This window comes from Leptopilina heterotoma, unplaced genomic scaffold (assembly GCF_015476425.1).
Source record: "Leptopilina heterotoma isolate Lh14 unplaced genomic scaffold, ASM1547642v1 Lhet_365, whole genome shotgun sequence".
NCBI classification, from domain to species: Eukaryota; Metazoa; Arthropoda; class Insecta; order Hymenoptera; family Figitidae; genus Leptopilina; species Leptopilina heterotoma.
In genome coordinates, this window is record NW_025111046.1 from 94,246 (window position 1) to 109,695 (window position 15,450).

The following is a 15,450-nucleotide window of genomic DNA, read 5'->3' on the forward strand; positions in this document are numbered from 1 at the left end:
GGTTAATTTTTATTTAACCTTGTTTATATTGAGCCTAGGTTTTATTTGTCCTAAATTTTATTAAGCTTAATTTCTATTTACCCTAGTTTTTATTTATTTCTAATTTTTATTTATCCTAATTGTCATTTAGCCTTATTTTTCTTTAACTTTCTTTTTATTAAGCCTGAGTTTTATTTGTCCTAACTTTTATTTTGCTCAATTATTTTTGGACCATCCATCTTATAGTTATTATTTAGTCTAATTTTTCTTCAGGTCAATTTTTATTTAACCTTCTTTATATTTATCCTTATTTAGCCCAGTTAAATATATTCTATTCTTTATTTAGCCAATTTTTATTTAGTCTAATATTTATTTAACATATAATTCTGATTATTCTTAATAATAAATTAATAATTATTGATCGTGATTCTTATTGAGCTGAATGTATACATATATTTAACCTATTTTTCAAATTTTCGTTGGATGTGTTTATTTTGTTATATTTAGCCGGATTTACATTTGACCTAATATTGTGATTTTTACTTAAAATGCGGTAATAAAATATGTAGTTTTTCTTTCATGGAATTTCTAATTTTTTCTTATTGTAGTACTTTTTAAATAATTTTCCATTAGTGTAGTTTAATATTTTTAAACTATTTTTTATTAAGATTAATTTTTATTCACTAATGGATATTTGTCCTTATTGTTATTTAGTATAATTCATATTTTTTTCTATTTCATATCAGACTTAAAATTTGTCCTAAAAAATAATTCAATTATCGCTTAGCCGAATAGTTTAAAATAAAAATCAGTTTAACCAAGAATTTAAAAAAAAGATTGAATAAAATGATTTTGCATTAATTACAATTAAGACAGTTTATTTTAAGCTTCATTTTTATTCTTAAAAATATTCTTAAGTGTAAAATATATTTTGAAAAAATCAAAAATCGACTAAATTTTACTGAATCAGCATTTTTTCTTCCCACACTTTTATAACACCACAGCTCCCTTGAAATCTCAAGGGATTCATTTCTCTTTAAAAAAGAAAAAAATTTCAAAATCCGTAACTTTTAAGATTATTTGTGAAAATTATATATTGAAAATGTACATTATAATATATAAAAGTTTTGTTGTGAAGAAAAATCAGTTGAGTCATGAGACAAACGAGGAGGACGAGTTTCGCACTTTTGGGTTTTAGTAGAGAGATTTCAGGTAGATAAATTTCGCGCTTCTATATATTATATACTATAGATATAAGAGAGAGAGAGAGAGAGAGAGAGAGAGAGAGAGAGAGAGAGAAAGAAAGAGTGAAAAAGGGTGAAAGGAGGGGGGGGGGGGGGTGCGTCGCAATGCCACCGATTTATTAGCAATTTTAACAGAACTCAGACCCCTCGGCATAAATCAACCTTTTACTGATGTTGACTGAGTGGCCATCTCGACCAGTCAGAATACCAGATGTACCTGCGACTACTACTACCACTACCATCACTACCAATATATATACTGTAAGCTAAAGGAGAGGAGAGAATCACTACCAACCACTGCCAATCAAGCAGCATTCACTCTGTGAGCCCGCTGATATTACTGCTCAGACTTTAATTAAGCGCGGGAGTACTTTGCCATTTCGCCAACTCGATTCGTGGTCACGTGCACACCATCAATTTATATTCTGCGACCACTTGAATCAAATCATCCCTTTGCCTCTCTTCTATCTTCTCCCCCCTCTCTCTCTCTCTCTCTCTCTCTCTCTCAGTATTCGCGGAGTGAGTTGAGGTAATTTTTCAAAAAAGACAATTTTTTTCCTTTTTCGATTTTTTAAGTGTTTTAATTTGATATTAACTATATTAATCTCCGTATTCTTTCATTCATTCTGTCCGCAATTTTAAGTTAATTTCTGTGTTTGCTTTTGTTTTTTTTTTTAAATATTGTATGAAAAATCGAAAATATGCAGATATTTTTTCATGATTTATAATGAAATTATATTTGAAATTATAAAATTTTAAAAAAATTATTAACAAATGAATAAATATTTCCATAACATTTTTGACGGTATATTTCTATAATAAACATTTTTTCACGTACCTACACGCGCAGGAACATTCCGCAAAGAATATTCAGAATGGAATTTCCAACGCGCACGCAGTAAAACGATAAAAATCAAAAGATAACTTTTTTCTCCGGTATATAGTAATAGTTAAAAATGATTGTCTATAAAAAATTATGAAGCTTATATATCTATATAGATTTTTATTATACACGGTGCTTGAGAATATAAAATTTTTAAGAATGCATAAGTAGCGTATTATTTGATTATATCCTGCGATGCCTGTAATAAATTTGAATGACTGACGAGCCAATAAAATATTTATAGAATCGTTTTTGATACGCAATGTGAAAAACGTATTTTCACCCCCTGCCTGTCTCTCTCTCTCTCTTACTCTCTCTCACTCATTCTCTATTGGTATCTTTTGGTCCCTAGTGGTTACACGGTGTTTACCCTCTATATGATCCCCATTGGTTTTTCAAACATCAAAAGTTTGCGTAAAGCATATCATCATACATAGTGCGCTATTAACAAGGCGTATTCTCTCTTGTCAAATCTCGCACCCAATCAATCTCTTGATACAAACAAAAAATGGAGAGACAAAATTGTTTTTTGTATTTAATTAATTTTTTTTATATAATTAATTACAAAAAATTTTTTGTAAGTTAATTAATTTTATGTATTTAATTAATTCCTTGTACTTAATTATTTTTTTGTACTTAATTAATTTTTTTGCACTTAACTAATCTTGCTTTTAAAATAAATCTTGATGTTAAAAATATTTCTTCCTTTGATTTTTTTGGTATCGAATTTGATGCAAAATTATATGTAAATTAAATGCGAAAAAATTCATAAGATTTTTGAAATTAACTTAAAATAATATTATTAATTATTAATTTTAATAAGAGTTTTTTTTCAATTAATTTCAGTTTATTAAATTCTCCTATTTTTATAACTATCATTATTTACTAGTATATTTCTTTATTGCTAATAGAATTTAAAAATTTTCTAATTTAAATTTTTGTTAACCTTTAAAGTGCTATGCCGGTCTGACAGACCGCTATTAAAATTTTCTTTGCTTGTAACTTTTTTTCAAAGTATAATAAGAACTTGAACTTTTTAGTAGCTTCATATTTTATGAAAATCTGTTAGGAGACAACTTTTTCAAAAATTTTTATTCGTTAAATTTTGTAATATAAATAAATATTTGAAGTATAGCGGTCTGTGAGACCGGGGTTAGCTTTAAGTGAAAGTATATACCAGTATATTCCCATGAGTGGCGTCTGCGCAACTTGACGCGCAGCTAGTTCTACTGACAGTTCTCATAGACTGCATTTATAAAATAAATAAAATAAATAAATGCATAATACAGAAATGACTTTTTTTGTTAAAAAGTAAAAAATATTTATAATAGTTGCCTTTTAAAAATTATAAATGACTAAAAAACTGTCAAAAGGGAATAGCGGTCTGACAGACCGGGGTTAGCACTGAGCGTGATTTTTCAACACTTAGCACTTTAAAGGTTAAAAATACTAAAAAATTTAATTTTGGAGAAATTACAAATAATTGCAGAAATTCAATTATTTTCAAAAAAAAAAAAATAAAATTCTTCTCATAAAATTCAACTATGTTCAAAATTTGAAAAAAATTCTTGTCAAAATCCCAATTATCTTTATAAATAATAAAATTCTTTTCCAAAGTTCAATTATTTTCATGAATGACAACAAAATTCTTGTCCTATAATTTAAATTATTTTCAAACAATTTTCTAATTTCAATGATTTTCAATATCTACTATTTTAATAAAATTTCCCAAAAAGAATTCAATTATTGTGAGGATGGTTTGAAATAAAAAAATATAAGTTTTTGGAATATAAAATTAGTTTCACATTTATTTAATTTGCTCAACTACAGGCTTCTTCGAAGGTTCGCCACAAACTGACTCAGTGTGTTGTCTATGTCAAGGGCACTAATTTCATCCTCGGAAATGACGTATTTTTATACGGAATAAATTCGAATTTAAATTTCTTACATTATTTAAAAAGAATTTTAATAAAACTGAATGCAGACATTTAATTATTTTCATAAATAATGAAAATTTCACAGGAATTCAATTATTTTCATAAATAAAAAAATTTTTTTAGGGAATTCAATTATTTTCATAAAAAATAATTTAAAATTCTAGAAAATAATAATTGAATTAAAACGATGAAAATAATTTTGATGAAGTTACAGTAACAATATTCTTATGATATAAAAATAATGATTTTATCTCTCGGTCATCTTTAATTATTAGAAAACATGAAGAAATCGATCACTCCGAGTCTTCGACTCGGAGTGATCGATTTCTTCATGTTTTATAACAATACTTTTTTAAGTTGTTTAATTTACAGAAGGTTTGAATTTGAAATTTTTGAATGTCTCAATTCCTGTGAAAAATCCTGTTCCAAAAATAAGATTAAAAATAGAAATTGTGCAAATATTTTTCTTCCTCTTCTAAAAGAAAATAATAATTTTATTTAAAAAATTGTGATTCATAAACAAAAATAATGCAAAATGAATAAATTTTCTATTTCTTAATGACAGTTATTTAACAATTTTCTAATTTTGTTTATAAGTAAAGAACAAAAATAATTTCAATTTGACAAAACATAATATTTAACAAAATTTTAGTCTTTTAATGAAAAAAAGTGAAAAAAATTCTGATGATTTCTATTTGTCATTACAATTTTGAATTAATTATATAATAAAAATAATTATAACATAATAATAAAATATACAATCTATCTAAAGTTAACAATAAACAAAAGACAACTTCAGAGTGTGAGGGACAGAAAAAGTGAATGAATGAAAGAATTCTGGGTGTCGATTTTGTAATTTCATTTCCACATTAACTTAGATTTTTACATCTAAATTTCTCTTCTATAATTATTTTGTATTTAAACTTTTTTTTACTATAAAACAATAAAAATATTTGCTTTTTATTAAAATATTTAAACTTCTTCTTTTAATCCTTATTATTAAATTAATTTCACAATTAACTGAAAAGTATCAAATTAAAATGAATTGATATCAAATGTGAATCAAATCATAAATTGACCCACATTTTTGGTATTAATTTGATACTTTTGCAAGAAAACTGTATTTTTGTTAAAATTCCTTTTTTTCATTCTTTTGTATTTAAACTTTTTTTTACCATAAAATAATAATAATAATATTTGCTTCTTGTTAAAAAACTTTATCTTCTTTTTTAACTCTCCTTATTGAATTATTTTCACCGTTAATTTGAAAGATATCGAATTGTAGCGAATTGATACCAAAAAAAATGGATCAAATGATGAATTGACTCATATTTATTGTATCGATTTGATTCACTTTGGTAGCAATTTGATACTTACAAGAAAAATATACGTATTCAATTTTTTTATTACAAAATAATAAAAAAAATATATACTTTACCAATAAAATTAAAATTCCAATAAAAATACTCTCTTAATTTGAATTAGTAAAAATGTTTACTAATTTGAATTAGGGACTTACTTTTTGCTTTTGAATTAGTAAAGTTGTCTAAAAAATTAGTAGAAATTACTATTTATTAGTAAAATTTACTAATTAAAAAGCAAAAAATCAGTCACTAATATTCAAATTAGTAAACATTTTTACTAATTCAAATTTAGAGAGTAAGACTAATAATTTCAAAAATAATAATAACAATAATAATATATTAACAATAAAAAATAAAAATGATTTCTACAGCTTTTTGAGTTGTTTTTATCGATAACGTTAAGAAACAGAAAATTGTCGGAGCATCGCAAATAATAATCGAAATGTTTCTCATTTTTAATTCAAAAAAGAAAATTCTCATTTTTTTCTACACGCGAAAAAAACATTTTTTGGGAAAAATAGAATAATTTTTTAAATTATCAAAAGTCCTGAAGAAAAGTATGGAGTATACAGTGAAGCCTATAAAGGGAGTATATAGTTAATAGACATTTTGTGTTTCAAGTATTTTATTTGCCTCCATGGTATTTAAACATGGTCTTCCAATTGAGATCGTGACGAATCTAATCGACAATCGAGAAAGGATTAAGCTTCACGCATCGAGAGGATCGAGCCAATTTTATATTGACAATCGTGTCCCGTGAGTTATACATTATATAATCTACTCTCGTGATGGGACCTACCCCTCCATAGACAACAAGGGCAGCTGCACAAAAATGATTTCCAGCTGTGCTTCATTTGGAATAAGGGTAACTTTCGATTGCACGATATCAAACACTCTCTTCTCTATATACAGATATTGTAATGCGCCTGGCACTCATTCAGCTTCCAAATTTTCAATTTTCTTCCTCAAGAAATGCTTTTCATACTTTAAAAAACCTCGACTCTTAAGTATATACATAATATTTTTTGTAATATTGTTCAACCTTAACAATTGTTTTTTGTGATAAATTTGTTAAGATGGCTAATTAAGAGTAGAGTTGTTATTTAAAATATAATTAAGTCACTGTTTTGATTAAAATAATATAAAGCCGTTTATTAAAAAGATAGTTAAATTAAGAATATAAATTAGTACAATAAAATTACAATAACTTGTCAAAATATTTGGTAACGATATAAATTCACGTCTATTCGTTTGACTTGCTCGTCAGGAACTGATCCCCTCTTATTATCACATTTAGAGAAAAGTATCAAATATTCTTCCTTTTCCTTCATATTCTATAATTCTATAAAATTCGCTACGCGACAAATATATTAACATAATTTAAATTAAATTTTAGTAAAATTATTAATTCTCGTCTGATGCCAACTTATCGCCATAGAATCAGCAGAGGATTAAAATGAAAAAAATTAATTAAAATTAAATTTAAAATAAGTTATTTTGATTTTTATTTTATTACTTGAATTTTCGTGGTTTTAATTTATTTTTCAATGATTATTGTTGTTATTCTGTTAACTGTTATTAATTTTATTGTTATATTATTATTTAAAGTGGAGCTTTACGAGTATTTTGATGAAAGGATTTTCCTTTTATTTATAGTTGCCTGGCGCATGGGCATCTAAATCAAAAGGATCATTAATTTAAGTGCGCGCAGTTAGAGACGTGGAACACGTCTGTATCATCAGCGTCATATAGCCACTGAGAGATATATTCCAATTCAAAAATACGCGCGCACACACGCGGGTATTATACCATATCGTCGTAATATAGGAATGACTGCCATAAATATGGCTACAGACGCGTGTGCATCTCGCATCTTAGGAGGGACTATAACGTTCTTGGAAGAATAAAATCTACTTGTAATTTATGCAAATCCCCTGACCAGGCGAAATATATATTTACAAGAGAGACTACGCAATTACTGAAACAGAGAGAAAGAGTGATCGGTGACAATTTTTTTTTTCGGTAAATTAGAATCAATGTTTTAAATAATTAATTAGTTATAATTTTTTTAGTTTATATTTTTTTCTACTCTTTTCCCTAATATTTTATTCTACTTTTTTTGTCTCATTCCCCTTATTCTTATTTTTTATTTTCTATTTTTTTTTCTTTATTTATTCTTTACTTTTTATTTTGTTATTAATTCTCTTTCTGTATTTTTACTCCAAAAATTATAAAGATAACCTAAAATTTTTGCTCCTTTTTTCTACAACACTGAAGATTTCATGAATATTTATTAAACATTTACTTGCAATGTTTTTAATTATTTTCTATTTTTCTTTCCCTATTTTTTATTCACATTTTTCTCTCCTAATAAATTATTTCTAGTTTTCTATTTTACATCCCTATTTTTTATTTACATTTTTCTCCTACTTTTTATTTTTAGTTTTCTTTCCTATATAATTCTATTCAAATTTTTTATAACGAATTAAGAAAAAAATTGAATTCTTTCGTGAAATTTTTTTGAAAATTATTGAATTTTTGCAATGAATTTTACTATTTATAGATATAATTGAATTGTTTCGACAGATTTATTAAAATATTAAAAAGAAAATTGAATTTTTTCGAAAAATATTTTTAAAAAATTAAAAGAAAATTGAATTTTTGCAAAGAATTTTACTATTTATAAATATAATTGAATTTTTTCGAAGGATTCATTAAAATTTTAGAAGATTTCCTATACTTCCTTTTCCATATTTCTGCTAATAATTTCTATTTTTCTTAATTTATATTTCTATTTTTCTTCCCTCCTTTTTATATCCAATGCTCTTCCTTATTTTTCACTTCTATTTTTTATTTTTATTAATAAATACAAATAAATATCTTCCATTTTCTTATGTCTAATTCTCTTTCATATTTTTCATTCCTATTTTTCTTTCTTTATTTTTTTTATCCCTTTTTCTTCCCTTGATCTTTAGTTCTCTTTCCATTTTTCATTCCTATTTTTCTTTCTGTAATTTTTTAAATGTAAATTTAATTCTTCTCAGCCATTGCGAAATTTTTAAATTTTAATATCTCATAAATTTCTATTCTTAATCAGAATAATAAAAATAAAATATATAAGTAAAATAAATTATCATTATTTTTATTGTAATTATAGTCTTGTTTTTCTGTAAAAAAACGAAAAAAATTTTTTTTATTAAAAAGAGAAGAAAAAGATTGTTTATTAAAAATAGAAGAAGAAAAATAAGGAATAGAAACTTTTATTTTCTACTTTTAAATATTATTATTATTTATTACTGGTAATTAGTCTTCTGTATATTTCTATTTTTGGAAAAAATTTCACTGGACATTAAAAAGGGAAGAGAAAAAAAAATGGGAAATGAGGAAGTAAGTAAGAGGAGAGGAAATGTGTATCCTAAAAGGAAAGAGATCCTTGTCAAACGAGGTGACCGCGTTTATGTACATCGAGTATTTGTTTTGCTTGCTTAAGACAAATTTGCTGTCTTGTAAGCGACACCAAAACGAGGAGGGTCCTTTGACAAACTGCGTGGCTGAATGTTAGTCAAGGGGCTGAGAGAGATTTCGAAGATTTCTTGTACACAAATTTGCTGTCTACTCTTGCCATATCACACATCATATATGAATCGACATTTTTTTTTCAATTTCTCGGCTGTCATTTATTTTTTCCTCTTTTTTTTCCTTTTTTTGTATTTTTATACTTTTTCCGTGTTTTTTAATTAAATTTTTTTATCCATTATTTTTGTCCACTTTTTCCGTCTTTTTTTTTTGTATTTGTATTTTTGTCTTTTGTATTTGTAAATTTTTTGTCTTATTTAATTTTGTATATTTGTCTTTTATATTTGTAAATTTTTTGTCTTATTTAAATTTGTATTTTTTTGTTGTTTTTTTCTATACATTTTCTGCGCCTTTTAAATTTTTCTATAATTTTTTTTCTAACATATTTTTGTCTTTTTTAATATTTCTGTATTTTCTTGTCATTTTTATACTTGATTATTAATTTCTGCGTTTGGCCAAAATTTTTACTGTTTAGAATAAATTTTTTTGTTATAGGAACAATTTTTTTCTGTACAGTTTCCGGTCAAGTGAGCACTTTTTTCGCTTATTTTTTAAATATTCTTTTTTTTCTGCTTTTTTGATATACTGTTTTGCTTTTTAAGAGAAACGAGCCAAGTTCTCTTGACTTTGGACTCCCAAGGTAAAATTGGGATTTATTTATTTGACCGTTAAACGGCTACGCGTGGCTTACGATCCATTGTTAGTCGCGCGAATCAAATATAATCAAAGTCGTGTCCTATGAGGAAAATCCTGATTGACGTCGCAATTCTCTCCCGACAGTCTTCCCTACTTTTCAAAAAAAAAAAAAAAAAGAAACAGAAAAAATAGTTTACGGCAAAATCGGATTAAAAAAAGATTTTATTTGGAATATATCCACTACAATTAATTTCTAAACAGAGAAAAGATTTATTTTCTTACTTGTATTAACAATAATTTTTCCATATTCACATTTTTAATTGAATTGAAAATAGAAATTATATAAAGAATTTTTTTTCTATACACTGTATATAAACTAAATAAAAAATTATAAACAAAAAATTGAAATGAAAAGTATACTTGAAAAAAACTCTAAAAACTAAATTTCTTGGAAATTCGTAAATTTTTGTAAAAAGAAGAAAAAAAGTCAATGATCGAACGGGATCAAGATAATTTATTTCCTTGATTGTGACGTCCAGTCGAGGTGTAGTGGTGCACGCGAAAAGAGCAATTCGAAGGGCTCCTAATGCGATTAGGGTCGTTATCAGATGTCACTTCTACTTCTTGCGTGATGACGCCCGTCACGGTCGTTTGTCATCAGGACGAACATGATTTAGTTCCGCTTCCAACTTTATACATACTTATATATATACTCTTCTTCGTCTTTCTTATTTTTTGTGTAGCACTATTTTTTCCCTCTCTCCCCCCCCCCTCAAGCATCACAAAATCTCTGAGTGAAAATATTCCTCCTGGACATATAAGATATATGAAATAGTCTCGGCGCATTTTTGACGCACGATTTACTCCTAACGCCCCACGTGTTCTGTCAAGAAAAGAAAAATAGATAAATTTTATTATCCGCTCTTTTCATGGGCGCAGTTCTTGCATTTTGAAAAAATAAATTTTCAATTCTTGTTTTATTTAGAAATTTTCTTCTAAATTTTCTTCTATAGAACTACTATAAATAGTTAGTAATTTTCTGCTAAAACGAAAAAAACCTACTCACAGTTTTTCCTAAGGCTATCAAATTGAGATAAAAAACGAATTAAAATGTTGCTTCGCAACACTTTTGATTCGTTTTTTATCTCAATTTTCTAATTTTCTAATTTTTCATTTTCTACAAATTTTTTTTTCTAATAAAGGTGAATTTCTAAAAACCTTTTTTTTAAGAAGATGATTTTTTAATTTTTTTTCTTCTAATAAAAGTTATTTTCTAAAAAATAAAATTTTCGAAAATTTTTTAATTCTTTAAAAAAAAAATACTTGAGATTTCGTTAAAAATTTAAAATAAAAAGTAGAAATTATGCAAATTTTTTAACAAAATTTTAAAATAATCTAATTAAAAATCGTAATTAACAAATAGAAATTAAAGTGATTTTTTCCTAAAGAAATTTAAAATTTTCTAAAAAAATGTTTTACAAATAAATTAATTTTGGAAATTTTTGTATAAAAGTGATGCAAATTATTATTTTTTTTCCAAGAAGAACAGAATTTTTTTTAGAAATTGTGATAAGAAATAGTAATTTTATAAAATTTTGTCTACTTTTTCAAAAAAAAAACTTATAATTTTGTAAACAAAATTGTGATTGAGAAACAAAAAATATGCAAAATAGTTTCTATTTCTTAATTTTAATTTTTTTCACAATTTTCTAACTTTTATCAAAATTATAATGGAATTTTACAAAGAAAATAAATATTAGAAATCATAGCATCTTAGAAAAACTGTTTTTAGAAAACAGATTTCATTAGAAATTTATTTTCTAATTAAAATTTCTGTTGAAAACAATAAAAAAATTTAATTTTAGAAAAATTACAAATAATTGCAGAAATTCAATTATTTAAAAAAAATAAATAAAATTCTTCTTATAAAATTCAACTATATGTTCTTTCAAAGTTTGAAAAAAATTCTCGTAAAAATCCCAATTATCTTTATAAATATCAAAATTCTCCTCCAAAGTTCAATTATTTTCATAAATGTCAAAAAAATTCTTGTCCTAATTTCAATTATTTTCAAAAATAAAATGCATTTTGCTAATTTCAATGATTTTCAATATCTACTATTTTAATAAAATTTCCCAAAAAGAATTCAATTATTTAAAAAGTTTTTTAATAAAATTGTATGCAAACATTTAATTATTTTCATAAATAATAAAAATTTCACAGGAATTATTTTCATAACAAATAAATTTTAAATTTTATAAAATAATAATTGAATTAAAATAATGAAAATAATTTTGATGAAGTTACAGTAACAATATTCTTATGATATAAAATAATGATTTTATCTCTCGGTCATCTTTAATTATTAGAAAACATGAAGAAATCGATCACTCCGAGTCTTCGACTCGGAGCAATCGATATATTCATGTTTTATAACAATACTTTTTTAAGTTGTTTAATTTACAGAAGGTTTGAATTTGAAATTTTTGAATGTCTTAATTCCTGTGGAAAATCCTGTTCCAAAAATAAGATTAAAAATAGAAATTGTGCAAATATTTTTCTTCTTTTTCTAAAACAAAATAATAATTTTGTTAAAAAAAATTGTGATTCATAAAGAAAAATAATGCAAAATAAATAAATTTTCTATTTCTTAATCACAATTGTTTAACAATTTTCTAATTTTCTTTAGAAGTAAAGAACAAAAATAATTTCAATTTGACAAAACATAATATTTAACAAAATTTTAGTCTTTTAATGAAAAGAAGTGAAAAAAATTCTGATGATTTCTATTTGCCATTATAATTTTCAATTAATTATAAAATAAAAATAATTATAACATAATAATGAAATATACAATTTATCTAAAGTTAACGAAAAACAAAGAATTAAATAACATTCATATTATTATAGTTAATTAATTAATTTTATATTATAAGAATATTGTTACTGTAACTAAATCAAAACTATTTTCATCATTTCAAATCAATTATTATTTTCTACAATTTTTAATTATTTTTTATGAAAATAATTGAAATCCCCTTAAAAACATTTTATTATTTATAAAAATAACTGAATTATTGCGAAGGAATTTTTAAAAAATTTGTAAATAATTAAATTCCTATGAAATTTTTATTATTTATGAAAATAATTAAATGTTTGCGTACTATTTTTTGGAATTTGAAATTAATTTGAAAATAATATTGAACTTTGGTGTAGAATTTTGTTATTTATAAAGATAATTAGGATTTTGACAAGAAATTTTTAAATTTGAAATACAATAATTGAATTTTATGAGAAGAATTTTATCACTTTTGAAAATAATTGAATTTCTGCAATTATTTGTACTTTTACCAAAATTGTATTCTTTTTCAGTATTTTCAACAAAAATTTGAATTACATATTTTTAAATTCTATTACACAGCTCAACAAAAAAACGAAAAAATTTTGCGCCTGGGTTTGTATAATGATTTTTCAATTTATTATTCACTAAAATAAACGAAAAATATACATATTCTTTTTAAAGTTTGCTTTTGTAGTAGTTGCAAACATGTTAATGGGGGAAATCACGAAAATTAGGCATATTTTAGGAATTTTTTTTGGCTCAATGAAATGACAAATTAAAAATCTGTAAAGTACGTTTTATTCCATGAGTATTGATATGCAAACTATATTTTTTCAAAAAAATTTCATTACATAATGGCTGACAATTTCCAACAAAAAAAATTCTAAAAATTGTTGATAAAAATAAAAGTAAGTAATATAAGAAAACCTTCGTGTGTCGATAGCTGTTGATGTATAGAAAATAAAAACATTTTCGTTTTTTTCCAGATCAAAAATTAAGGACGTTAGTTGTCTGGCCGTGGAATCCTGAAACGAGACGCTTTTTAATGAAATGCTGCACAGCCACCATTTTTTAATAAAATTTAAAAAATATATATTTATTTTGCACATGCATACTCATGCAATACTCATGAAATGGTCAATCAAAAATCTGTAAAGTACGTTTTATTACGTACTTTACAGATTTTTGATTGACCATTTCATTCAGAAAATCATAAATTTTTAAAAATATGGTAAAAACGTTCTCCAATATACAAAAGCAAACTTTTTGATAAAATATAATTTTTTTCCTCATATCTATCGATAAATCTATCATTAAAAATATCTTAAATGTCAGGCGCAAATTTCATGTTGACTTGTGTTATTTTTAAAATTGCTAATTTTATTCTAAAAAGTTAGCCATGCGCTTTAGCGCGCGAATTGTTGCTATTTAGTTCTGTAATAATTATTAATTAAATACAAAATTCCGTTATTAATACAAAATAATTAATATACAATAACCAAAAATTTTGTTGCCCACTCGCCAAAAGCCAAAATTACCATAAATTGAATCGAAATGGATAAATCATGAAACGAAATAAATCATTGACTCCCACAAAAGGGAATTATCGGATTCCGTAAAGAATTAATTATCTCAAGATGAAAATTAGGATTATACCGTGACGAAAACAACGAAGACAACGACTACCACGACCCTTGGGGTTGAAGAGCAACGACTTCCTTCCCGAGTTGTTATATATACATATATACATATAACGAGAGTAACTAGCTCAAGTAACTCAATGAATTTTCCAGCTTTCAACCCCTCGGACGGGTCATTTGGTTTGGGGTGCAACATCTAATCACCGCTATCTTTTAGCCACACCCTCAACCACGACAAAAATCCCTCACTTTTCCTTCTTTTTTTTATATACATATATATATACAGTACTAGAGTATATACTTATTTTCTTGACTTTTTTTTTTCTTAGCAGTCGGCTCTCCTTCTTTCTAATGTGCGCCACTAAAGCCTGTCTCGGTATTTTAAGGGAAGTCGAAAGGCATTAACGTCAACGTAAACTTACGTCTGAACACTTTTGCCGGAGAGAGTCGCCTTGGAGAGAGAAGGGTTCGTGCAACACGCGAACCTACATTTTTTTTCTCGCCCCCCCCCCCCCCCAACTTTTAATAGCGCCCTACCTTGTCTATATATTCACTTTTTCTATTTCCTCTTTTTTTTGACCGTCTTTTCGAAAAAAAAAAAAAAATTAACCTACTTAAGGGATAAACCTCTGAAAATCATCAGCCCTGCAAAGGGCAATTTGCCAATTTCTAAATTGTCAGGTAGTGTGAATAATAAAGCATAAGTGGTTGAAGATTTTCTCAAGAATGCCCTTAAATATTCTAATTTTCTATGTTGAGATGCTGCAAAAAAATAAACTACCAGAAAATTACCGAATAGTTTTGTTTTATTTAATTTTTCAATAATAAACTTGTAATTTCTTGCGCTTTCGAATCAGACAATTTCTGTGGATAATTAAAAAGTATTTCTAGCCAATATTAAAAACCGTAAAAAATATTATAATATTTTTTACGGTGTTTAAAAAACCTGAAGGTTTTTAATATTGGGATAGAAATATTTTTTAATTATCCACAGAATTATTTTAAGTTAAATAAAAAATTAATTAAAATATTCAAACTTTCGGTTTAATATTTTTTAGGTTAAAACTAACATTTTCCTAGAAAATAAAATTAAAAAATATTAGGAAAATTAAATAATAAAAAGGTTTGGCTTTCCTTTCTTTCACTCTTCCCTTGTTTTCCGCTTCTTTTATCGGCGGCTAAAATAAACTGCTACGATGGGCGTTCGTGCAAAGCGTTAATAAAAACATTGGAAAAGCATGCGTAAAGAGTGTATTGTGGTAAAAAGAAGGAACTACATATATACACACAACGGCAATAAATTACCGCAAAAGCGAGAAGAAGAGAAATGTCGGGGTCACTCGCACGTG

At 25.3% G+C, this 15,450-nt stretch overlaps 1 protein-coding gene across 5 annotated transcripts in view; it reads right to left on the reverse strand.

Annotated features, from left to right (window-relative positions):
* Nucleotides 1–15,450, reverse strand: part of LOC122505728 (transcription factor Sox-2) — a 226,040-nt gene that overhangs the window by 69,629 nt on the left and 140,961 nt on the right. The window contains exon 3 of one of the 5 annotated variants that reach the window (XM_043617538.1): nt 10,487–10,502. The exons of 3 other annotated variants lie outside the window; for them this stretch is intronic. In XM_043617538.1, the coding sequence (XP_043473473.1) occupies nt 10,502 (1 nt within the window). In that variant the 3' untranslated portion in view covers nt 10,487–10,501. Of the gene's footprint in view, nt 1–10,486; nt 10,503–13,449; nt 13,487–15,450 lie in introns of those variants that run through there. One more of the 5 variants, XM_043617536.1, reaches the window with a different exon arrangement.